The sequence below is a fragment of the Tupaia chinensis genome, unplaced genomic scaffold (genome assembly GCF_000334495.1).
Source record: "Tupaia chinensis unplaced genomic scaffold, TupChi_1.0 Scaffold000404_1, whole genome shotgun sequence".
Classification (NCBI taxonomy): domain Eukaryota; kingdom Metazoa; phylum Chordata; class Mammalia; order Scandentia; family Tupaiidae; genus Tupaia; species Tupaia belangeri.
The window spans coordinates 1,343,628-1,370,948 of record NW_006159906.1 but is presented as its reverse complement, the minus strand read 5'-3'; the positions used below and the strand labels follow the sequence as shown (position 1 = coordinate 1,370,948).

Genomic DNA, 27,321 nt, shown 5'->3' with positions numbered 1-27,321 from the left:
CAGTGTAGACTGAACTCTTTGGGGGTACCTTTTGGTATCTCTCTCTCTGTTTCTCTCTGTGTTTCTCTCCATCTCTCTTTTTCATGGACGAAATAAATAAATTTAGAAAAAAATCAAAATAAAACCCTCTAAAATAGCTTTAGAAAACCAAGTCTGGATGCCTGTGGTTACACACCATCTGAGGCGGCTCCATCCCTACCTGTCACGTCCCCCCCTCCCCCGCACACACACACACAGTTTGATGGTGGGCGAGTCCAACTGGAGACTCAGGCCTCACTCCGACTACCAATCAGAAAGCGCAATGTGCTTCAGTTCCATTTAAATGCCTCCGTCCTGCTGTTTTGTTTTCATGGAATAAACACTTTTACATGGAATTTACTCAATGGGGAGGTTGATGTAACTGCATTTATTAAGCTTAGCAGTTCTTGACTATGCACAGGATGAAGTCCAATATATTTATTGACTCAAAGGTGGAAAATTCAGCTGAGCCCAGATGCAATTTGACTGCCAGGGACAACCACACTCAGTGTCAGTCAGCACTGTGTCTCTGGGTGAGAAATGAGAGACTAGTTAATGGGGTTTACTTCACCGCTTCGTCACACTTTGTCTCCTGGATAAAACCTCAGAGATTCACTGTTCGGAGATATCTGAGATAAACTGTACGGCCCAGGAGCCGGTACTTCCTCGCCCACCGTGAATGTATTTAGGGGAAATCCTCGGTGTTTGTATTTATTTATTTTAAAGGACACAAAAGTCAAGGCTTTCAGCTTGGGTCATGATCATTTTCCAAGCTGCACAGCTGGAATGGGGTCCTGACCATCAGTTCCTACTGCCCAGCCCTGGCAACAGGACATGAGTCCTTTGTCCCTGGGCTCCATGGAGGAGAGACCTTCAGGACTTGCAGGCTCCTGTGCATACAGGAAGAAGTGCATTGGTCTCCCAGGGCAGGGACTGCCATGGAGATAGCTAAATGCAGGTGTGTGCTCAACAGACGGTGCTTGGTCTCCACCCCCAGCCCCATCCCTGCTGTGCACTCACCGTGCCTTCCGGGTCCACGAGCAGCAGGTGCTTGGCCTGGCCGTGGTGCATGCCCGTGAGGACGAACGAGCCCGGGTTGGTGGTGCTCTTCCTGACCAGGAAGTCTCCGTCCTTCTCCAGCAGACCCTCTGCCTCCTTCCTGTTCATCTCCCCCTGGTACCAAGGCTCTGCCTTCAGCTCCTCCAGCATGCTGGCATCGGGGGCTCTGGGCGAGACGGGGCTGATGCACTCCACGGAGGCTGCTTTGCTCAATGTGGGCCCCATAGACTGATTCTTGAGCGCATCTTCAAAAGGTTCTGTCAACAACAATATTTTCCAGCAACAAGTCAATTCCAAGAAGAGCAAGTGATAAAAATAAAATGTGAGAGATGAAAATGCAAAGGCAATGCTTCCGAAAGAAAAAAATAACTGGCCGCTAATATAACAAGACTCATCACGACAAGCATTTAAAAGCAAAGCCCATAGTTTTAGCCTGGCTCTTTCTGGTGCGTCCGCTTTCTCAAGACAGCTGGGAGTTGTACTCTGAGCCTAGGAGTTAAAATGCCTTTGGTCTAGCTAGTTAGAATGACCACATCTTTGCTGGCTGCGAAAGACCATGCATATTACACTCTACTTTCAAATTCTGAATAAAAACCTGCCAATACCAAAGCAATAGGTAGGCTCCTGAGTTTTGAATTCATGCAAGACCTAAGCCCAGACACCATGTTTTTTTTTTTTTTTAATTATTTCAAGATATATGCATTAGGCATTTTTTTAAAGAAGAAAGCTGACATGTATTGCCTCTGGTGTGACTTACTCCAGATTAGGCACTCTACTACTCCTTGACCCTCACATGTTCCCGGGTAGAAAAAGGCTCTTGCAGGAGAGCCCGAGACCTAGCGTGGCTTCATCCCCTGTGGAACACACTTCTCACCACAGGGCATCTGTGAATGGGGAGACTCCCTGCATCAACAGCAAGAAATACTGGTAGCAAAACAAGTAGCCGGGCTACTTAATTAAATCTCAATGTAAGGTAGGAGGTACAAAAGGACGAGGGAAACTTCACATGTGCTATTCAAGGGTAAGTCAGAATGAGGGTTATTTAAGACCACATGGGCCACCCAGAATAATGCTAGCAGCACTAGAATAGGAATGGTTTTCTCCTGGGCATAACTACACTCCCAGAGGTCTGTACTGTTCCTGGGACACAGTTTGTACTGTATGAGCAGTAGTGAATGCTATAAAATAAACTCCTTTTGGGAAAGGTTGAAGGATAGACAGAAATGAGGTGAATAAATAAGGTCAAAATCAAGTCACCAAAATGTTGACATTGTTAAATTTTTTACAGATTCTGGGATAAAAAGAAATTCAGGTTATTGACTAAAATTATGAGTTTGATTTTGTATCCCACTTTTTTCTGATTAACCAGAATAATTTAAACTTTGTATTGACCTGTTTGTGGGTCATCACCACCTTCACCGTAGTCAGCTTCATCCTTGTTATCCCCATTACTTTATTGTCACCTCCAACATCACCATCAGCACCAACATTACACCATCATGATCAACATTCTTGTTGCCAGCATAACTATTACCACCACCATGACCATCGTCTTCATCACCACCACCACCATCGCTATCACCGATACCAACACCAACATTACACTATCACGATCAACATTCTTGTTGCCACCATAAATATTACCACCACCATGACCATCGTCTTCATCACCACCACCACCATCGCTGACTATCACTGATACCAACACCAACATTACACCATCACAATCAACATTCTTATGGCTACCATAAATATTACCACCACCATGACCATCATCTTCATCATCACCACCACAATCACTGACTATCACCGTCACCAACACCAACATTACACCATCATGATCAACATTCTTGTTGCCACCATAACTATTACCACCACCATGACCATCATCTTCATCATCACCACCACAATTACTATCACCGTCACCAACACCAACATTACACCATCATAATCAACATTCTTGTTGCCACCATAACTATTACCACCATCATGACCATCGTCTTCATCACCACCACCACCATCGCTGACTATAACCATCAGCACCAACATTACACCATCATGATCAACATTCTTGTTGCCAGCATAACTATTACCACCACCATGACCATCGTCTTCATCATCACCACCACAATCACTGACTATCACCATCACCAACACCAACATTACACCATCATGATCAACATTCTTATTGGCAACATCACTACAGCCAACACCTTCATAATCATTAACATCACCATCAGCATCATTACCACCATCATTTTCATCACCATCACAACTATCACCACTATCAGCACCATCATCACCAGCTTCATCACTACCACTACCATCACCGTCATTATCCTCATCATCACCAACACCAACACCATCATCGCCATCTCCAGTTCCACCATAATTACCATCACATCATTTTTACAATCACCACCATCGTTAGCCCTATTAGTTCAAAATAACAGAGAGCTGGTTTTCTTTATTTTCATACTTTTCAATAGCTATTAGGCTCTCCAAGGCCCTTCCTACTTAATTTCTGTTTCCTCTTCTCTGGTTTTGAAAGTAAGAGTAAAAATTAACTGATAGAAAAATGGTAGCTCTGCTTCTCATTTTTTTTTCTTCTCCAATCCTAGCCCAATCCAACCCTCTTCAGGCTCTGGGGCCAAAAGCCACTGTAAACCAAGTGAATGAAAAGAGCAATGGGCTGACTACATACACAACACCCAATTGCACTTGGACCACCTGGAGCAGCAGCTGACAGAGTCATCACTTTTCTCTGCTTCTTTGTAAATTAGTTCATACTTCTGTGACAGCACATATTTTTTAAATGAAGGGATTGGATTTGATGATCTTTACGGTTCCTCTAAGTACTGACATTTTACCATTCTTCTGGCTCAGGTGACTTCTGTAAATCAAATGGGATTCTGATGTGTCTGGGAGCCCCATTGGCTGAGGAGAAATAGAAAGTTTCTATACTGCTACTTAATCATAGTATCACCTTCCCCTTCTTGCCTCCCATATAGTACCACCAATACCATGTATTAGACAAGTAAGGCTGCCTTTCACAAGTGGGAAAGTTCCTTAACCTCTAGGATCTCCATTTCCTCCTCCATAAAGTAGGAATAATAATATCTATCTGTAAGATCATTGTGAAAATTAAATAAGACAGTAGGTGCCTAGCATACATAGGAATCCATTCAGTGCTAGTTTCCTTTGCCTCCCTCTTCAGCCTATAAAATTCTCAAGGAATTCAATGTGGAAGCTGTTGGCTTTTTTGTTTGTTTGTTTGTTTGTTTGTTTGTTTGTTTTGCTATACGGAACTTGTGAGAGAGAGCGAGAGAAAGTAAAAAAAAAAAAAAAAAAAAATCACCCCTAAGATGGGATGGCCATGCCACAGTCCCTTCTCTTCCATGTTCCTTTCAGGATCTTGGGTATATACACATTCATGCCCTGTGCGATTCTTCAAGTCACTGATTCCCGGACTGCATAATTGGTCATGTGGGATCTAGCACCTTAACCTCCATGCAACCTACTGGTCCCAAAGAGCAAGTTTTAAGATATGAAGTTCTTTGTGAGCCTGGGGAGCTCTTTGTGTGTGTGTGTGTGTGTGTGTGTGTGTGTAGGGGCTTTTGCCTCAGAGTACATGTGCTCACTGGAGAGAGAAGGAGACAGTGAGAGGGAAAGTGAGAAATCACCCCCTGGGGAGAATGGCCATGCTGCAATCCCTTCTCCTCCATTCTTCTCCTGGGATCTTGGGCAGTCATCCACATGTGCCCAGCATGAGTTATAAGCCACTGGGTCTGGGACTCGAACCACAGTTGGCCATGTGGGAGTCCAGTGACATAACCACACATCATCTGCTGGTCACTGGGAAGCTCTTTTGAACTTTTTTCTTTTCTCTTTTCTTCTTCTTTTTTTAAAAATTTAGAGATAGTCTTGCTATGTTGCCCAGGTTGACCTCAAACTCACGATGCCCTGCCTCACTCCTGCCCCCGTCTCCAATGGAGCTGCAATGTCACCACACCCGGCTGCTAAAATGCTTTCACAATGATGTTCACATTCCTTTCACAAATGATTTCAGTTTCCCCATTTATGGAACAAATAGAAAGTCTGTGGCACGTATGCCCTTACTGCCACCTGCACTAGGCTGCCATCAGTCTCCTTCTCGTGTTCCTTTTGTCATTACTTACGAGCATTTATCGCTGTTTAGTACTATCTAGTTCATGGCGTGAGCTCCATGAGTGGGCTTTGTGTTGTTTCCTTGTGCATCTGCGTAAATAGGACAGCATTTGACACACGGTGGTACTCAACCAATATTGGGGAAAGGGCAATGGAAGAGAATGAGAGAAAAACAGAGAGTGCATGTGAGCAAGGCATACTGCAATTTCGAGGTGACGGGCGAGCCTTGCTTCCTAGACTGCAAGCTCTGCGAAGACAGGCCCGTGCCATTGCGTCTCTGTGCCCTTACACTGAACGCAGGACTTGGCATATACTAGCTAATTGATAGGTGAATACATAAGTGAACACATGCATTTATGTCTATTGTTTGCCTCCATACATTTGCAGATCCTCAAGAGAAAAGTCGTTTCCAAGTGGAAGGGGACATGACATTGCCTCCTGACTGCAGAGGGTTTAAATCCCAAAGCCTTCAGTGAATCCAGCACAACCCAGAAAGTACAGCTGATCATCACGTCTTACTCAGAGCCTCGCTACCAGGAAATTCATAAGTGCGCAGATTTCAAATAAAAACAGCGTGAAAAGGTGAAGAAAGCCAGAGACAATGCAACCCACTCATGTCGAAGAGGTCCTTCCGCGGGCTGCTCTCCGCGCTGCTGTCCGTGGCCGGCCAGGCCTGCGGTGGCATGTGCTGCGTGTTGACGTAGGTGGGCGCTTCTCCCACGGGGACCGTGTGTGCTTTCCCCTCTGGCGTGCTGTAGATGTCCGAGGACCCTGCAACAAGAAGACAGACGCGCCTTCCCTAACGATGGCAACGCTGTACGTGCCTCCGCAGCTAAGCCGCCCACCACCTCATAGACAAGCGCCTTCCGCGGCTACTAAACCCCTCTCGCAGGTACCCTGTGGAAACCGCGCCTCTTCGAGCCTGTCCCCACACACTGCTGCGTCCTGGTTAGAAGGTGCTCCAGCCCCTCGTGTGGAAATGGGTTCTGCCAGCGGGCATAAGGGCGGAAGTCATCCTTTCTCAGCCTCGTGCCCCAGGGCTGTGCTAGCTAGCCAGCCCCCTGGCTCCCCTCCTTTACGAATGCACCAAGATCAGAAGAACCACATGCCTCATTTCAATTCTTCTTTTTGTTGCTTTTGCAGTGTAAATGGATGCTTTTTAACTGAACTCATTCTAGTAGTCCAATACTCACTCTGGCTTAGAAAGGTAGCTCCTAATGGACTGAGATACTTTCTCTAAAAAACGGAGCTGCCACTGCTAACCTGCATCTACTGAGGGAGCCCAGGGGGAGCGTGTAATTGGAAATTTCTTTCTTTGGGATTTCCCAGCTGGATGGTGTGCTGAGGCTGGGCCCAGGTTTGTGTCACTAGAAGTGACGTTTGTGTCACTAGAAGTGACGTGTAAGATGATGCCTGAGAAAAGCTGCTCGAATCCTCTCAGGTCTTCCTGCGTGTGCCTGCCTCCGATCCATTTACATACACATATTTGGAGAACACTGTGGCACTCCATTTCTGGGGAGAGGGCATCTTTCATGCCCTGCAGGCGGAGGTGCAGAGGAGCCAGTGCGATCCAGCTGGCAAGCTGCTTCAGGGCTTTTTACAAAGCTCTCCCGAGAGCTCGTGCTTGTACATTCGCCAGCGCCACACTGTCTCCTGGCCTGGCTGTGGGAGGATGTCTTCACTGGGAGCTTCACCCACAACATCGTGAGCGCTCCTATTTTTGACTGTCCTATTCTTGTGAGTTTTATGGTTCAGAGGCTGTTTCTGGATTCTATGTCCTTGCTTAGCAATGGTTGATTGTGTGTGTGTGTGTGTGTGTGTGTGTGTGTGTATGTGCGTGTGTGTGTGTGTTTAAAAAAGAGATGTTTGCTATTAGGCATGTGCATTCACTGGAGAGACAGAGAGAGAGAGACTGAGAAATCATCTACCTCCGAGGGGACAGCTTCATCACAATCCCTTCTCCTTCATTCTCTCAGGATTTGGAGCATGCACGCACATGCACCCGGCATGAGTTTCAAGCCACCAGATCCAGGCCCCGAGCTGCAGTTGGCCACTTGGGAGTCCAGCGCCTTAACCACTATACCATCTACTGGCCCCACAAATCAGTCTTTAGAAAATAGTTCCACAAACTAATTTTTAAAAGGAGACTATCAAAAGCCCAGTGAATAACCTTCCTGAAGGCCCTTTCTAATGGTAGATGACAGCAGAGGCGAAGCAGAGGGCACAAGGACATAAGCCATGGGGTCACCTAGGGTTAATGTCTGTTTAGGAAGAACAACTGCTGGCAGACTAAGAAGGGACGTTCTCATTTATCCAGTCGTGGAAGACATGCATTGTTTTCCCATGGGAACTTAGAATGTGGGGAGCTATGAGTCTCCAGGGCTGAACTTGTAGAGGGCTCCCACTCCTGCTCTCAAGCTGGCTAGAATATACAGAGAAAGACTTATTAAAGCAAACCTGACATATTTTACAATGAAGTAAAGGCCCAATAGAACGCTGTCCCCTGCAGCCCGCAGCAGTAGGCCAGGACTACACGCACAGATGCAGAAACGCACTGCGGGTGTCTGTGGAACACAGAGGAGCAGCCCACGGTGCGGGGCACCTCAGCCGCTGTGGCCTTGACTCGCAGCTTCCATCCCATTCTGAGGCGGAGCCACGTGGGGGTCTCTGCCAGGCCTTGTGTTCGGTCAGCTGCGCCAACACTGTGGTTCTTCTTTCAGCGGAGGCAGGCAAAGGCCATGGAATTCTCTCACATGGGGGAGATTTTTTAAATGTATCGTCATTTGCTTCCTGGCACAAATGGCTACGGTGAGAGGACAAGCCTCAGTGTTAAGCCAATAAATGCTCACTTGTGCATGAAGACGCCTCCGTGGGCTCCTTGTGCTTCAGACTCTGAGGACTTAGCCTCCGGGATCCCAGGGTTATGGAAAGAGTTACAAAACGTGTTTAAGAACAGTTTTAAAATTGAAAGACATATTTAAAGAATAGATCAATTAAATAGATTAATAGAGATATAAGAGGGGACTTTAAAAACTTGATAGAAAAATGGAATTAAAATGTGAGTCTATTGGAGGCCAGCCGGTGGTGTGGTGGTTAAGGTGCCAGACTCCTACATGGCCAGCCGCAGTTTGAGTCCCAGATCTGGTGGCTTGCTTTCTCTCTTTCTCACTCTGTCTCTCTCTGGTGAGCACACACATATCCTGTAGCAAACTGAAAAGTAATGATAATGATGAATAAAATTAAATAAATAATTCTTCTTTAAAAGTATGACTCTACTTTTTTAAATTTATTTTATTTTTTTTTATGGGAGATTTTTGCTATAGGGCCTGTGCACTCTCTGGAGAGACAGAGAGAGAAAGCGAGAAATCAACCTCCCACCCCCCAGGGAGATGGCCATGCCACAATTCTTTCTCTTTCATTCTCCTCCTGGGATTTTGGGCACACACGCTTACATGCTTGGAGTGAGTTTTAAGCCTCCAGGTCTGGGACTTGAACAGCAATTGACCATGTGGGAGTCTAGCACCTTAACCGCCATGCCACCTGTTGACCCTGTGAGTCTATTTTGATGTTAAACAATGCTTGGAATCCATATAGAGCCTTTTTATTTTTTTCTCCCACCCTTGGTTTTTGCCATAGGACAAGAGAGAAAGAAAGTGGGAAACCACCACCAGGCGGGATGGCCACACCGCAATCCCTTTTCCTCCACCTTCCTCTCAGCATTCTGGGTACCTGCGGCATGATTTACAAGATGCGAGGCCTGGGACTTGAACCACAGTCAGGCATATAGGAATCTAGTGCTTTAACCACCATGCTACCTGCTGGCCCCATGCAGAGCTTTCTCATCAGACACATTTTCATTTCATACACACATATATGTTTGTATACAAAGTTTGGGCTGCCAGAAAAGTCAGGACACATTTTTGCACAGAAAAACATACGAAAATGCGTCATGACCTTTCCAAGGACCCAGTAATCATCTGGAGAATAAAGACTTCTGTGAGTACGGAGCAGCCAGTTGTTAGTGAAATCTCAACTGTTATAGCTACATTTTAACATATCTAAATTATTTTCAGCTATCTAAATTATATAGAGATAGCTGTTATACCCAAATTAGACAGAGATATGGTTGTATCTAATTAGATAGCTATATCTGTTATTTTTCATGTGTGATGTAGGTGCATGTTATTAAGTTTGATAAGACATTGAAGTATCTTCTAAAAGTACCCAGGGCCTACGAGAGAGTCTTACGTCTCTGGTGCCATCTCTACGTCTCCACCACCAATCCCCAGCCTAGGATCAGTATCTTTATGTGTCTACCAAAGCTGACCCTGACTTGGGGGATGCGGGAAAGGCAGTGAAATGAGGGGAGGCAGCAAGTCCCTGTAGGATTTCCTGGGGCTGCACCCTGCTGGGGACCTTGGAAGTGGTAGAAAATATGCACCTGGGCCTCCTCACCACCCCATTGTAAAGCTGGGAGGGTGCTGGTGGGCGTCAGCTCCTCGGCCACCCAGGGGAAGGAAGCACTCCTGCCAGCGGCACCTTCGACTCTGGGCCATCCCAACATGCAAGGATGGGGAGAACTGACCGAGTGTGACCTTGTCCCAGTGCTGCAAGGGGCACCCTCTGATTTCTGTCAGTGACAGTGATGTCAGCTGCTGCTTCTCTTGCTAAGGTCTGTTTGGGGATCAGCAGCACCATCTGCAACACAGACCTCCGGAGGGTCGCCGTGCCAGTGTGCAGGAAGTGGATGAGCCCCTGCGAGTACAGCACGTTGAAGTACTTCTGCGTCCACCCGCCTCACCTTGCCTGATAGGCGCTTGCTGCCAGTCTTCACCGAACGTGTCTCCGAGGTGTCTTCCTTGGTAGTAAGTTTGCTCTTTTCCTGCAAACTATAGACACATGCAAATATAAAAGAAGAGTTACCCTCTTGTTTCCCCATCTTTGAAGGTCACAGCACAGGGTCTTCGTCACGGGACAGTGGCACCCTTTCTCACACCCTAGCTTCCTGTCAGGCTGGCACTAATATCTGGCAGATCAGTTTACGTGGGTGTGAAGAAAGGCTGCACAGCCATCAACATAGCAATGCCCCTCCTTGTTTTTGTTACTCTCCCCACAAACCTTCCTAAGCGTGACCAAAGATTGAGCTCTTCCCAATTCAACCATGCTGTCCAACATGGCCTAAGATAACTTCCAATGAGAGAGGATCTGCGTGCTGGGGGACTTCCTACCCACTGCGTGAGGCAAGGGTCACTCATGTTAGGGCAGGTCTGCTCTGTGAAACCCAGGAACTGCTTTCCGTGCCCCAACAGGGTCAGATCCTTGACTCCAATGTAATTTGTCCATTTTTGTTATTGTCATTATCATTCACACAAGACAAGTGAGGTTCAAGAATTTCCTATAACAAAATAGAGATATTGAAACTCTAGAAATCAATTACCCTACCATAATTTTGAGATAGAGGTAGGGAAAATGAGGGGGATTAATAAAGTATAAAAACTTGGGATCAGCAGTTGGCATAATGGCTATGTCACTGGACTCCCATGTAGTCGACCATGGTTCAAGTCCCGGACCCGGTGGCTTAAACTCATGCCGGGTACGTGTGCATGCATGCCCAAGATCCCAAGGAAGAGAATGGAGAAGGGATTGCGGCCTGGCCATCCCCCCTGGGGGGGGTGATTTCTTGCTTTCTGTCTCTCTGTCTCTCTTTCGGGCGAGTACACGTGCCCTATAGCAAAAATCTCTCCCAAAAATACACTCATAAAATTCTCATTTTAAGGGCCTATGTCCTTCGTTTTCTCTGAAAACCCAAAGCACCCCCAGACCTTCAAAAGTTTTGCATTCTCTCTTCCCCTCACTGAGGTCACAGTGGTAGGGTTTGTTCCGGGAGGGAAAGGACACCCTCCACTCTTCTCAGGAGTCACTGCACAGTTGGTTAGTACATCACGATGTGAAATAAAAGCTCTCCTATTTGGATGCTTTGTAAAATCCAGCGAAAAAAGTCAGCGAGTTACTGTGTTAAAAAGTGAATAGAACGTCAGCCTGAAATAAAATGGAAGGAAGGAAGAGGAAATGAAGTGTAGTCAGCCTTCATTCAAGGGGAGCCCTGAGACTCACCTGGGCTGAGTCAGGAACAGGAGTTCTGGTTTTCAGTCGAGTATCAAGAAACGCCCCTGGAGGAGGCATCTTGCTTGGAACGCTGTTGTAGTACGGGCGGTCCCGGTCCGGGCCATCCCCCTCCTCTTCCATCCACGGCTCGTCCAGGCTCTGCGTTCTGTTCAAAGGGAGCAGAGATTTAGCTCGTCAGGGAGCTCACAGTCAGAATGAAGAAACCTCACAGTAGCACTGTCACCAAGAAAACAAGTCTAGTCCCTGTCCCCACCGTCATGCCAAGTTCCACTCACTGGGAACTTCAGTTATATTTGAAGTGGATCCTTTTAAAACGTACATTTGGATGAAGAAAGAGATCACGTATTGCCTAAGAATAACCAGATTCTTAATGTACGGTACACATTTCAGTGAGACACTAAATGAGTCCAAAGCAATAAGAAAATTGGTATTAAAAAGAAAGGTTTTGTCAAGATTACCTTTTTCAGAATTCTAGGAATTAACCAGAGCTTGCAACCAATGTTTATTTTTAAAGCAAACAGCTGTCTGAACAGTATCTTTGTGGCATTTTAAATGTTTCTATTTCCATCTCTGTGGTAGCCTTTGAAAACCAATGTCTCACAATCACGGTGAAAACCAGAAGCCTGGTAGCCACGAAGGTGCCTAACAGCACTGATAACGCCCTTGAAGTCCCACTCCAGGAGAACACTCATTATTAGACATATCGGATGGTCCCTGGGAAGACCCAGCTCCCAAAGCTGTTTATTTGACTTGATTCAGAAATTGCCTACGGCCAACAATGTCCTCCCCAGGGGCATTTTTCAAAAACAATGAGAGGCAATTATTTAACATTGCGGCCCACTGAGACCAAGCTATATACTAATCAAAAAGCTTGAAAGGGGGCCAGCAGGTGGTGGCGTGGTGGTTAAGGGTGTTGGACTCCCCCATGGCAGACTGTGGTTCAAGTCCAGAACCTGGCGACTTGCTTTCTCACTTTCCCTCTCTCTCTCTCTCTCTCGCTCTGTCCCTCTCTGGCTCTCTCACTCTGTCCCTCTCTGGTCAAATTAAAATAAATAAACAGAGTTAAATAAAATAGTTCTTTAAAAAAACAGCTTGAAAGGAAAAGCTGGGAAATCATTTCCAAGGCGTTAGTAAGCTCTGGCATCAGGGACTCGCACACGCTGTGTAGGTCCAGGCCTCCATGCCTGTTCAGATGGGTGTGAGGAAGCTCCACGCTCTGACCTCCGGTCAGGTACGGAGTGAAGGCCCAGCAGCCTACTGCCTACGGAGTGCTTGCACAGTGCCCTGGCACACACACATAGCCCCAACGAAGCTGGGAGACTGCAGTCCCAAGCTTTTAGGAATACACCTTTTCACCCGTCAGCTGCTTGATAATGAAATGCCGCAGAACTATCAGTGACAAATACAGACCTACAGAATTACCTTAGAAAAGTCACTGAAGCAAAGAACTACTACAAAAGGCACAACAGACTCTAAGGTGGGGAGAAATCTGATTTTGAGAGTTGCCACATTATAGTATTTAATATTATCAGTTTTAACAAAAATAATGAGACGTACAACGAAGTAAGGGAGTATGGCGATCAATAGAAACTGAGGAAACTCAGATTTGGGGCTAATTAAACAAATGTTCTTAATTAACTGCTTTAAATAGGTTCAAAGAACTAAAGGAACCATGTATAAAAAAACTGAACATGAGAATTAGGCTTCTCTAAACAGGGACTATCAATATAAATGTAGAATTTTTTTTTTTTTGGAAAAGTTTTTGCTATACGGCGCGTGCACTCACTCACCAGGAAGACAGAGAGAGACAGAGAGACAGAAAGTGAGAAATCACCCCCCCAGGGGGGATGGCCACGCCGCAATCCCTTCTCCTCCATTCTCCTCTTGGGATCTTGGGCACGCACGCACACATGCCCGGCATGAGTTTAAGCCACCGGGTCCGGGACTCGAACCACGGTTGGCTACATGGGAGTCCAGAAACATAGCCATTATGCCAACTGCTGGTCCCTAATAGATAATTTTTTAAAATAACCAACTAGAAAATTTAGAGTTGAAAATTCTAAATTAAGGGACTTAACAGCAGATTTGAGCATACAGAAGAGAGAATGACAGACTTCAGAATGGATCAGTTGAGATTATTCAGTTTGAAGAACAGAAAGAAGTAACAAAAATGAATAGAAGTTCAGAGACCCATAAGGCACCAGTAAGCATAGTAACACATACACAGTGGAATCTCTGAAGCAAAGGAGAGACTAAAACTGGCAGAAAAAAAATTTGAAGAAATAATGGCCAAAAACTTCCCATATTCGATGAAAAACATTGAGCTATACATCCACAAAGTTCAGAAAAACTTAAGATAAACTCAAAGAGATTCACACATCATATCCAAACTGTTTAAAGAAACAGAATCTTAAAAGCAGCAAGAGATGCCGAGCGCGTGAGGCTGCGGCAGGCGGAGTAGGCCCTGCGCCGGCCCAACCGGCCCGGCTTCGGCGGCTTCAGCCCCGCCACCCCCGAACCTAAGACCTCAGACAATAAAACTACTTGTGGAAAATGCTGGGGAAACTCTGGGAGACATTGGAGTAGGCAAAGACTTCTTAAATAAGACTCCCAAAGCACAGGCAATAATCCCTAAAATAGACAAGTGGGACTATATTAGACTAAGAAGTTTCTGCACAGCAAAGGACACAGTAACAAGTGTGAACCGACAACCCTCAGAATGGGAAAATATTTTTGTTAAATATGCCTCAGACAAGGGACTGATAACGAGAATACATAGGGAACTCAAGTGCCTTATGCGAAAAAAAATGATTAACCCGATTAAAAGATGGGAAAGTGAGCTGAACAAAAGTCTCTCTAAGGAAGACATACGAACAGCCAAAAAGCATATGAGGAAATGCTCGACATCCCTCATCATAAGGGAGATGCAGATAAAAACCACAATGAGATACCACCTAACCCCTGTCAGAATGGCAAAGATTAAGAATATAAAAAGTGATAAGTGTTGGCGGGGATGTGGTGAAAAGGGAACCCTCCTACACTGTTGGTGGGAATGTAAACTAGTTCAACCACTGTGGAGAACAATATGGAGGTTCCTCAAAGATCTACAAATAGAACTACCATTTGATCCAGCAATCCCACTTCTGGGTATTTACCCAAAAGACAGGAGAACGCTCAGTCAGAAAAGTGCTTGCACATCCATGTTTATTGCAGCATTATTCACAATTGCCAAGACATGGAACCAACCTAAATGTCCACAAACTGATGAATGGATTGGAAAAGTGTGGTATATATACTCTATGGAATACTACTCAGCCATAAAAAATAACAAGACCCTGGCATTTGATAGAAAGTGGTCAGATATGGAGGATCTATTGCTGAGTGAAGTAAGCCAGGCTATGAAAGAAAGATATTGTATGTATCCACTCAATATATACCGACTATCCGCATTCTATGATAGAGAGCAAAAAATCGGAGGACATAAAAGCAGTGAAGGTACTTAATGAGAATAGGACAGTGTGGAATGGGGTAAGTGAAGAGAAGAGGATAGAGAAAGATAGCAAGTGAACAATAGAGAGGCAGGACGTTAGTGAGAAACAGATAGGGCTTATTGACTGTTGATGATGACATGTATAGTATTCTCAACTGGATTGGTCTGAGAAGTATTTCATGATGGGCAAAGTATTTTTACAAGCAAAATGAGAAATAGCAATTGACTATTTTAAAAAATAATTAGAATAATAAAAATAATGATTGGGGAAGACATGGAGGAGATATTGAATGTTGAGGTGGGGAGATTAATGTCTCTGTACTGACGGACATGCATGGCATTCCCTTTTGAAAAAACAATGTAATACACTGTAAAGTTATATGTAATCCAATGTAATATAAAGAAGATTATGATGATGATAATAAAAAATAAAATTAAAAAAAAAAAGAAAAAAAAAGCAGCAAGAGAAAAGCAGCTCATCAAGTACAAGATATTTTCAATAAGATTAACAGCTGAGGGGTCGGTAGGTGGCATAGTGGTTAAGGGGCTGGACTCCCACATGACTGACCATGGTTCTAGTCCTAGAACCAGTGGCTTGATATTCATGCAGGGAGTGTGTGAGAGTGTGTGTGCGCGCGGGCGCCGAAAATCTCAAGAGGAGAATTGAGGAGAAGGGATTGCAGCAGGGCCATCCCCCCTGGAGCGAGGGTGATTTCTTGCTTTTTGCCTCTGTCTCTCTGGTGAGTACAAGCACCCTATAACAAAAATCTCTTTTTTTAAAAAAAGGGGAGAAATAAATTAACTTTTAATCAGAATCAACAGATATCCAAAGGCAGTGAAACAGCATATTTTATGTGCTAGAAAAAAGACTATCTACCAACTCTAAATCCAATATAACTATCCTTTGAAAATGAAGCAAAAATTCATACATTCCCAGAAAAACAGAAATGAAGAAAATGTATTGCTAATAAATATGCCCTATAAGAAATACTAAAAGAAGTACTTCAGGCTGAGCCCAAAGGCCACTAAACAGCAATTCATGTTGACATGAAGAAACAAACAGAAACGAGGGAAACTTCACTACCCAAGTAAAGATGAAAGACAGTATATATGTAGGTTTTACCTATCAATTTTAGCCCTTCTCTCTAATTTAAAAATGCAACTAAAGCAATAATTACAAATACATGTTATAGAGTACACAACCTGTAAAGATGTAATTTCCATGGTAATAGCAGCACAGTGGAGGGTGGACGGATGGAGCTGAATAGGAGCAAAGCTTCTGTGTACTATTGAAATTAAGTTAGTGTCAATGTGCACTAAATTGATATAAATAAAGATGTTAATAGTAATCCCCAGCATAGCTACTAAGAAAACAGTACACTTAAAAATATTTATTTAATACCAAAGATTGCAGTAATGTAGGAATATGGAAGCAAAATGATATAAAATGTATGATTAAAACTAGCAAAATAGAAAGAGAAAATCCTAACTTATCAGTAACTGCATTAAATATAAATGACTAAACATTCCAATTAAAAGACAGAGATTGTCAAAATGGATTTTTAAAAGTGATCTGTGTCTTTTTTATAAGATACACACTTAAGATTTTAAAATACAAATAAATTGAAAGTAAAAAGATGTCTTACACAAATAGCTACCAAAAGAAAGCTGAAATGGCTATATTAATATCAGACGAAATAGACTTTAAGATAAAAATTCTTACTAGAGATGAAGATAGTTTATAATGATAAAACAGAAATCCACATCAAAGAGATATAACAATTATAAGCATATGTGTACCTCACAACAGACTTCAAAATACATGAAGCAAAATCTGAGAAAACAAGAAATAAATGGATAATTCAATAATAATAGTAGATGCCACTGTCAATAATGAATATAGCAACTGTAATGACTGGGAAGTAGAAAATTGAACACTATAAACCAACTATACCTAACATCTATAGTATACTCCACCGAATAACAGCAGCATACAAATTCTCCTCAAGGGCACACGGAACATTTTTCATGAAAACCTTATGTTAAGCCATAAGACAAGTCACAAAAAATTTAAAGAATTGAAATTCTACAAGTACATTTTCAGATCATAATGAAATCAATGTTGCTAATCAAAAAGGTTTGGGGAATTCACAGATATGAAGAAATGAAACAATATATCTCTAAATAGACAATGGGTCAAAAAGAGCTCACAGAGGAAATTGGGAAATACTCTGAAATTAATTAAAACAAAAACAGCATACCAAAACTTATGGGATAAATCAAAAGAAGCACTTAGAGGGACTTTATAAATGCCTCTACAATAAAAGAAGAAAGATATCAAGTCAATAACTTGCCCTTATGCCCTAGGAAACTAGAAAAAGAAGAGCAAACTAAACCTAAAACAAGCAGAAAGAAGAAAATAATATTAAAGTGAAGATAAATTAAATAGAGTGGAAAACAAGAGACAAAATGAACAAAACCAAGAGTTGGTTCCTGGAAAGATCAACAATATTGTCAAATCTCTAAGTAGGCAGACATCGAGGAAAAAGAGAGAAGATTCAAATTGCAAAAATCAGAAATACAGTAGTGGACATTATTATCAACTGTATAGAAATATAAGGATTATAAGAGAAACTATAGAAAAAAATTGTATGCTGGGACTGACAGGTGGCGTGGTGGTTAAGGGTGCTGGGCTCCCACATAGTCAACTATGGTTTGAGTCCCAGACCTGGAGGCTTGCTTGCTCTCTCTCTTTCTCTCGCTCGCTCTCTCTCTCTCTCTCTCTCTTACACTGTCCCTCTCTGGTCAAAATAAAATACATAAAATTAAATAAAATAATTCTCTAAAAAAGTATGCCAAAATATTAGCTAGCTTAGATAAAAGTTAGAGTTAGAAAAACTCAAACTGACAAAATGGAATCAAGAAGAAATAGAAAATGTGAATAGATTTGTAACAAGTAAAAAGAATTAATTAGTAATCAAAAAACTTACCTTCCAAAAAAGCCCAGGATCATATGGCTTCCTGGTGAATTCTATCAAACATTTAAAGGAGAATTAACTGCAATTCTTCACAAACTCTTCCGAAAAATAGAAGAGGAGGGAACAGTTCCAAACTCAATCTATGAGGCCAGTATTACCCTGATACCAAAACCAGACAAAGACATCAAAAGAAAAGAAAACTGCATATCAATATCTCTTATGAATATAATGGGAATACTCGCAACAAAATTCTAGCAAACTAAATCCATCAACACATAAAAAGAATTATATACCAAAGCAAAGTGGAATTTATCCCGCTTAGGGATAAATTTGAATTTTGGTTCAAGCTCCAAAACTCAACTAATACTTTGAATATATTTATCATATCAATATAATAAAAAGCAAACACTGTGTAATCATCTCAATATATGCAGAAGAATGATTTGTCAAAACTCAACGCCTTTGCATGATGAAAAAAAATAATAAATTAAAAATAAATTTTAAAAAATACTAAACAAACCTGAGATAGAGAAGTAGTTTCAAGAAAGGAAGCTTGAAAAGCCACAGCTAACATCACAATGAATGGTGAAACACTGATGCTTTGCCCCCTAAGAACATGACAAGAATGTCTCCTCTTGCCTTTTCCATTCACTGAAAAGTTCTAGCCAGGGCAATTATATTACAAAAAGATGTAAAAGGCATCTGGATTAGAAAGAAAAAAATACAGCTATCTCTATTTTCAGAAGGCATGATCTTATTTATAGAAAATACTGAGGAATCTACAAAAAAGCTATTGGGCCAATGAATGAGTTGTGAACAAGATTAAGATTTTAAAAACAATGTATTTTATATATAACCAATGAGAAAACCAAAACTAAAATTAACAAGCAATATCATTTATAAAAGCATCGAAAAGAATGAAATATCTAGGAGAAATTTATCAAAATGAGTGCAAGAGTTTTTACACTGAAAATTATAAAACAGTCAGAAGAAATTAAAGAAAATCTAAATAAATGACAGGACATTCTGTGCTCATGGAGTGAAAGACTTTAAATTGTTAAGATGGCAATACTTAATTTATTCTACACACTCAAGTCTATTCTATCAAAACCTCAGTTTTTTGTTTGTTTGTTTTGTTTTGTTTTGTTTTGCAAAAATAGATATGCTATCCTAGAATTCATATGGAATTGCAAGCAACCTAGAATAGTCTAAATGATCTTGTAAAATAAGAACACAGTTAGAGGACTCATATTTCTTTTTTTAGAGAGATTTTTGCTATAGGGCACATTCACTCACCAGAGAGAGAGAAAGAGATAGAGAAACCGGAAGTGAGAAACTATCCCCAAAGGGAAAGGCCATGCCACAATCCATTCTCCTTTCAGGATTTTGGGCACACACATACACACCTGGTGTGAGGTTTTTTTGTGTTTTGTTTTTTTTTTTAAGAATTATTTTATTGAACTTTATTTATTTACTTACTTATTTTTTAATTTGATCAGAGACAGACAGAGAGACTGAGAAAGAAAAAGCAAGAGAGAAAGCAAGCCACTTTGAGTCCATGGCGGCCAGGAACTCAAATCACTGTCGGCTATGTGGGAGTCCAATGCCCTTAACCACCATGCTGGCCCCATGGCATGAGTTTTAAGCTGCCAGGTCTGGGACTTGAACTGCAGTCGACTACATGGGAGTCCACCGATGTAACCATTATGTTATCTGTTGATCCTAAGGGTTCACATTTCTAACTTCAAACATAAAAAGCCGTAATATTGAAAATTATGTACTATTAGCATAAGGATAGACATATGGCTTAATGGGATAGACTTGAGAGTCCAGAAATAAACCAGTACATATGGTCAACTGATTTTTGACATATATTGATGAAAAAAATAATTAATAATTAATGGTGAAAGAAAAGTCTTTCAATAAAATAATTAATGATGAAAAAAAAGTCTTTCAGCAAATGATGTTGCAACAGCTAGATGTTCATATGTAAAAGAATAATGTTATTTTTCCTATGTCATATCAGATACAAAAGTTAACTCAAAACAAATTCAAAATCTTAATGTAAGAAAACATAGGTTTAAACATTTGTGATCCTAAATTAGGCATTTTTTTCACATGATACCAAAAGCACAAGTAGCAAAAGTACAAAACTAAGTAAAGTGGACTTCCTCAAAATTAAAGAACTCTTTTGTTTCAAAGGACACTGTCAATAATGTATAAATACAGCTCACAGAATGGGAGAAAATATTTGCTAATCATTTATCTAAAATGAGACCTGTATCCAGAATATAAAAAGGACTTCTACAACTCAACAATAAAAATAAATTTAGTCCAGTCTTTAAAATGGGCCAAAAATTTGATCAGACATTTCTCCAGAGAAGATAGACTAATAACCCATAGCACATGAACAGATGCTTGACATCACTTGTCATCAGGAAAATTCAAATCAAACTCAAAGAGACCATTTTATTTCTTCTAGGGTAGTTATACTTTAAAATATGAATAATAACATATGTCGGTAAGGATGTAAAGAAATGAGAACCCTCACGTAGTGTTGATGGAAATCAATATGGCGCAACCACTTTGGAAACAGCTTTGCAGTTTCTCAGAAAGGTTAGCATAGCATGACTGTATAGTCCAGATATTCCACTCCTATTTACACAAGAATGTTGAAACGCGTCCACACAGAAACTTGCATATATCTTCATGCCAGGATTATTCAGAAGAGCTAATTTGTGGAAATAATCCAAATACCCACAAACTAGTGAATGAACAAAATGAATGAGTGAACAAAAGGTGATATATCTGTACAATAGAATATTACTAAGATCCCTAAAATGAATGAGATACTCTCAAATTCCATGACATGAATGAATCTCCTTTTCCTATTCAAGCTTTTAACAACTTTAATTGATATAATTGTTATGTAATATGTCATACAACAAATGTAGATATAATGATATCAAATAGCAAAGAAGTTGCGTGTCTTTCCATCTTTAAATACCACCAGCTAATTCATCCCAAGAAAGAAATTTTGCACTCATCTCTTGGTTAACTTATTACCAACTAGCACTTTTAAACTCAAAGTTAAAATGGTATATTCATTTGCAAGAAAAAAAAGAAAGAAAGAAAAGTTAAAGGCAAAGGAGGTGAAGGTGAATCTATGTGCAATGAATCTTCAAAACACTCTTCTAAGTGAAAGAAGTCAAACACACACTGTATGACGGTATGACTCCATTTGTAGGAAATCTTCAGAAGTGGCAAATTTATACAGACATAAAGTAAATTCGTGGTGGCTTGAGATGAAGGGTGGAGAATGGACAGTAATTGTTAATGGGTGGAAGGTTTCTTCTTGGGGTGATAAAAATGTTCTGGAATTAATGATAATGATTGTGCAAACTTAAAAAAGTTCATTTGCTCCATGAATGAGGAAACATTGAGACAGAGACAGCACTCCTAACAGGGTCCCAACGCCATGATCCACACTTCCCTTTTCAGCCAGCCCCAATCATAGGAACACGCATACCAGGAGTACTCAGGGAGACCACTGGACATGAACCTGGGGGCCTCCCCCATGTGTACCGACCTCATAGAGTAGTGCCAGCTTCCGACCTTGAGTACAACCTTTGAATATGTCAAATCCACTAAATTGTACACTTAAAAAGGGTGAATGTTTACCAAATATAGATTATATATCAATTTTTCAAAAATAATAAGTAAACTGTGCAATGCATTTTATACATCAGCAATAAGGAAAAATGTTTTTAATTATATTATCTGGTTTGGTGTCCAGATACCCTTGGATTTACACAAGGAAAATCCTCCAAAGAAAATCAGATCATAACTGGAGCCACCAGGTAGCATGGTGGTTAAAGCGTTGTACTCCCATATGGCTGGCTGCAGTTCAAGTCCTAGACCTGGGGGCTTGAAAATCACACTGGGTGCATGTGGATGCATGTCCAAAATTCCAGGAGGAGAATGAAAAAGGAGGGATTGAGGTGTGGCCATGATCCCTAGGGGGTGATTTCTCACTTTTCCTCTCACTCGCTCTCTCTCTCTGGTAAGCACACGTGCCCTATGACAAAAAAGAAAATAATAAGAAGATCATAACCCAAACCCCACTCATTTAAAGGTACTATTTTTTATTTTCAGTTAAAGATGGGTGATGGATCCAAGTTACAGGATCTCTACCCAAAAAATTAACACAATGAACAAAAATAACTTACAATTAAACAAATCCATATACTCAGCAGCAGAGAGATGAGGAGAAACCTGGCTTCTGAGACGCTGAACAGCGAGTTCCCAGTACAATGCAGCAGACCCAACATGCACCCCCTCCACCCTCATCCATCCCCGTCCTCACGCCCAGGAGGTGGGCAAAGAAGCCAGATGCACCAAACCCTGGTACCTCTCACAGTATTTCCCAAGTTGGAAAGAAATGGTTTGGAGTGACTAGAAAGCCCAAGGACTCCTTAAAAACAGAAGCTGTTAGCTTGTTGGTCCCCAGGACCTGGGTGGGGCGAGAGTAGAGAGACTGAACATAGGCTGGGCTTTCTTGAGACCCCAGCAACCCCTAGCTAGAGGAATGGGCTGGAACCGAAGACAACCAAGCCCAGAGAGGGCAGCTCACTCCTCTTCTGAGACCTGTGCGGTGGGCAGGACAAAGGCCAGCAGAGAAGGCCAGGCAGATGGACCAGTGGTCACTACAGCCACGGCGTGCCCGTCACTGCTGTGCTGTAGAAACTGTACACCGATATCTGCATTTGGAGCTGAAATTCTTCTCTGTGAGATTCCCAACTATGTCGTTTTCTTTCCCTGAATGTCTTCCGAACGTCATTACATGGAAACTTATACAGAACTTCACACCTTAAACCCATTGTCAGAGAGGCATGTAGTCACTAACTCCCCCACACACGGCTACCCACATACCCTTTTTTGAACATACTATTTTAATAGTATTTATTTGACTTTTACGCAACATTTCAAAAATACAGAAATGCATAGTAATTAATGTGAAAGATAACTGCGTAGTCACCACTGTGACAGAATGAATGTTAACATTTTGTTGTAATACAGGCTTCTTCTTTTAAAAAATAAGACTCGGGAAACTTTTGATGCTAAGGTCAACATGATAGGAACAGTAACATGTCAGTGGTAATGTCTCAGTGCAGGTATAGAAGGTGTTCGCTGTGAAATTCTTTGTGAATTTTGAGACCATTTTTTAAAGTAATTATTTATTTACTTTTATTCATTCATTCATTTTATTTTAATTTGACCAGAGAGATACACACAGAGAGAGAGAGAGAAAGAGGGAAAGTGAGAAAGTAAGCCACCAGGTCCAGGACTCGAACCATGGTCAGCCATGTGGGAGTGTCCAGCGCCTTAACCACCACACCACCTGCTGGTCCCAGAGACCATTTTCATTACATTAGGTGGGAGGTACACTTGATAAATAGAAGTCACGCCCAGCCCACATTCCCAACCCCTGTCCCATCCTCAGATGTGCCGGCGTTGGTAGGTAACATCATTGCATGCTTTATGTTCTTTCTATGCGTGTGTTTATCCATAAACTGTATATACGTATGTGTATTATCTATGTGTTCTCAAAGTTTTCATGAATTTTGAGATTTATCCTGGTAATGCACGTTGCTTTAGTCTGTTTTTCTGCGGCTATGGCTGAATACCACAGACATAATTCATAAGGAATAAATGTTTCTTCAGGTTATGATTCTGAAGGCCCCAGGTCGAGGGCCAGCCCTGGGCCTTCCTTCTGGTGGGACTGTCTACTGAGAGCAGAGACATGGGCGTCACCCGGGGAGAGCAAGAGCTTGTGTCAGCTCTGGTATCTGTCCCCTTATCCAGAGAGCACCATGCCAGCCCCAGGCCCCCATCCTGATGAGCTTATGCAAGCCAGTCACCTCCCAAAGGTGCCAACTCTGACTCAGACTGAGTAAGCCTACCCCTCTCAGAGCCCTCACAACGGCAACCCAGTTCCGACCCATGGACTTCGGAGACTCATTCAAACCACTGCACACGTACACCAAGGACTTCTTTCTGACCGCTGGTCACGTCATACAGTAAATGCAAGCATTCGTTCCCCACTCTCCCATGGAGGGGTTCTCGGGCAGCCACATCTGCCCCAACCCTCCTCCGTACCTCTCCCATCACAGCTTGCTGACGTTTCTAACAACCTGGGCAAACGAGGTCCTTCACGGGCCCCTCCAAAATGAATGTCGTAAAGGAAATTTCCCAGAGAATGAGGAAACAAAATACAAATGCTCTTAAAAGAAAGGCCTGAGAAGACCGAGAAAGGAGAAGAACCAGCCTTTGTAACAATGAAGATAAAGCAGACGCCGACTTCACGGCCCAAGTACAGACTGAGGCTGCAGAAGTTAGAAAAGAGTACGGATTCCGTGGGGAAGAAGTCCAGTTGGACTCAAAGTGAACACACCCTTAGAAGAGATGTTCGCTATGCGAGTCCATGGCGCACAGCGTATTGAATGGGCACATCCCACCCCGCTTGGTGAAAACGCTTTACGCCATACAGAATGTGCTCTCACCCTGAGGAAGTTCAACAGCAGGCTCTGAACATTTTCTATCGCAAATACCTCCCAGTTTCTGTTCACATTCACCATTTCACTTCATGCTTTAAACAACCATCAAGCCACGGTTATTTCTAGTGCCCAGATAAAGCCACTGAGACTCAGAGAGGTTAAGGAACCTGCCCAGGGCCACACAGAAGGTGAACAAGCTGCAAAGCTGCTGACCTACAAAGGTCAATAAGGCAGAAAGGATGCTGGGAGCCCCCACAAGGACAGATCCTTGCGGCAGGACTTGGGCTGCTAGCGATAACCAGGACAATGGGACACGGGGGACTTGTGATGACATAGACTCCAGGAGGTGACATATGGAAGCATCACATGGTTGCTGAGGAAACAGAAAAAGATGTATTCTGATAAATTAGCTTCTGGTAACCTTGGCTACCATCACTATAGTTTCAAGAAAATGTTCTTCTGCACACTCAGAGTATCACCCATATGCTGGCTCCATCTGCCCGCTTCCCGTGCCGTGGCCAGCACCGGCCAGGTGTTCCCAGGCCCAGGAAGCTCTGGGATTGTGTCTGCCCACAGTGCAGCTCAGGGCAGTGATTAAAGAGCAAAGGCCACTGCGAACAGTGTCATGGCATGACTCACCGGTCGTGGAGGGCTGGAATCTTGGAAGGACACTGCAGGTATTGCTTAAACCGGAGCTCGAAGGCTTGTCCAATGGAGCCGATGACATCTTGGGCCAGCCCGTCAGAGCATTCCAGGATGTGACAAGCTGGAAGAGCACGGGACACAGCCCATTAGAGACAGACTTGTGCTACCTAGGCTTCTCTACAAAAGCCTTCCCTGAGGGCAGAGGGACAAAGAGGCGCAGGGCCATTCACGGTACATCCCAGCAGATGCACCTGCAGCTCCTGTCCCTGTGGGGACCTTCTGTTTCACACCGGGCAAGCAGTTCTTAATAACGTGCTATCTACAAAGCTCTAGGCTCCGTCTTTAAATAAATTACAGAACTTTCAGGTTCAAATTGGTGGTTCTTCAATTCCTCTGGAGTCTCTAAAATACTAATTCTGAACTGGATGAGGAAATAATGTCTAGAAGGGGACATCAACATGAAGAGAATCTGATCTTGGCATGAACTAAGTCCCTTTAAGGTCCACAAGCCTCAAAAATGTACTTAAGGTCAACCAGGGTGACACAGGGGTAAAGCAATTACAAAAAAAATTAAAATAGAAAAACCTTCTTTTTGAGAGGTTTTTGCTATACAGCACATGCGCTTGTCAGAAAGACAGAGAGAGACAGAGAGACAGAAAATGAGAAATCAATGCCCGGGGGGATGGCCATGCCGCAATCCCTTCTCCTCCATTCTCCTCTCAGGATCTTGGGCACGCACACACATGCACCCGGCATGAGTTTAAGCCACCGGGTCTGGGACTCAAACCACGGTTGACTAAATGGGAGTCCAGCAACGTAGCCATTATGCCAACTGCTGGTCTCTAAAATAAAAAAAATATATAATAAAAAACTTTTAAAAATCTTTATAAAGAGATGTTTGTGGGGCCAGCAGGTGATACGGAGGTTAAGGTGCTGAATCCCACGTGATCAACAGCACAGTTTGAGGCTTGGCTCCGGCAGACTGAAACCCCATTGGATGTATGAGCATGTGTGGCAGCAATCCTGAGTTGAAAATGGAGAAGGAAAGCCACTCCTCCTGGGGGGGGGTGCTTTCTCATTGTCTCTCTCTCTCTCTCTCTCTCTCTCTCTCTGGCTCTCTCGAGCATGTGCATGGGTCATATATCAGGTCATCGGGAAACTCATGACGTGTTTTTCAATATTTTTCTGTGCAAAAATGCATCATGATTTTCCTGACAACCCAATAGCAACAAGCTGAAAAAATGTAAAAAATTGAAAAAAAAAAACAGACTTTAAAAAGATAAATTTAATCTTTTTTTCTTCTTTTTCTTTTTTGTTTTTAAAGAGACTTTTATTATAGGGCATGTATGCTCACCAAAGAGGCAGAGAGACAGAAAGTCATTCCCAGTGGGGATGGCTGCCCTGCAGTTTCTACTCCTCTCAGAATTTTAGGCGAGCACGTACATGCACCCAGTGTGAGTTTAAAGCCATCAGGTCCAGGACTTGAACCATAGTTGACTACGTGTGAGTCCAGTGACATAACCATTATACCATCTGCCAGTCCCAAACTTTAATCTTTAAAAAGGCGAGGACAAACTACACAAAAGCATTGCACTGTCAGCACCTCAAGACGCAGCAAATACGGGGTGCAGTTTATCACTAGCGACAAGGCTAGAAAGCCATGTTTCCAAGCCAGCCCTGTGGCACAGCAGTTGAGGCCTATGTACAGGGAACCAGATCCTGCATGGCCAAACACGGTTCAAATGCCTGCCCTGGCAGTTCCAAACAGGCTGGGCGTGTGTGCATGCATACCCCAAAATCCGACAGGATGGAAAAGTGGAGACGAGGTTGCAGTGTGATCACGCCTTGCTGGGATTGCTCGCTCTCTCTCTCTCTCGCTCTCACTCTCTCTCAAGCACATGTGCCCCTGGCCAAAAAATTTTTTAAAAAAAAGTTTATTTTTCTGAAACATTTTGAATTAGGAGGGTTTTATCTGATTAGATCATTGTTTTTACTTTGAAACGCAGACTATGAGGTGTCCGAATGGGAAGGAAATGTATTTAGGGGCTCTTCATTTCCTCCCTACTTGCCGAGTCACAGTTCTTGGTGTAACTCCTGACTCACGATCTCTCCGAGAGGCTTAGCTCACTTACAGCAGTTTCACTTTCCATGGTGCGTTTCCCACGGTCAACCACGGCCGGAAAGCAGGTGAACGGTGCAGTGCAAGGACACTTGTTGAGAGAAAGGGAAGAGCCCACACTCGCATAGCTCTTACTACAGCATATGGTCGTAATGTTCGCTT

At 42.8% G+C, this 27,321-nt stretch overlaps 1 protein-coding gene across 1 annotated transcript in view; it reads right to left on the bottom strand.

The window, feature by feature from the left end:
* SHC3 (SHC adaptor protein 3) overlaps positions 1 to 27,321 on the bottom strand; it is a 200,984-nt gene that overhangs the window by 29,660 nt on the left and 144,003 nt on the right. Inside the window, exons 8-12 of the mRNA XM_006154345.1 lie at positions 25,035 to 25,161; positions 11,359 to 11,515; positions 10,046 to 10,133; positions 5,857 to 6,015; positions 1,039 to 1,334 (exon numbers count right to left, since the gene is read on the bottom strand). Coding sequence (XP_006154407.1) covers positions 1,039 to 1,334; positions 5,857 to 6,015; positions 10,046 to 10,133; positions 11,359 to 11,515; positions 25,035 to 25,161 — 827 coding nt within the window. The remainder of the gene's footprint in view (positions 1 to 1,038; positions 1,335 to 5,856; positions 6,016 to 10,045; positions 10,134 to 11,358; positions 11,516 to 25,034; positions 25,162 to 27,321) is intronic.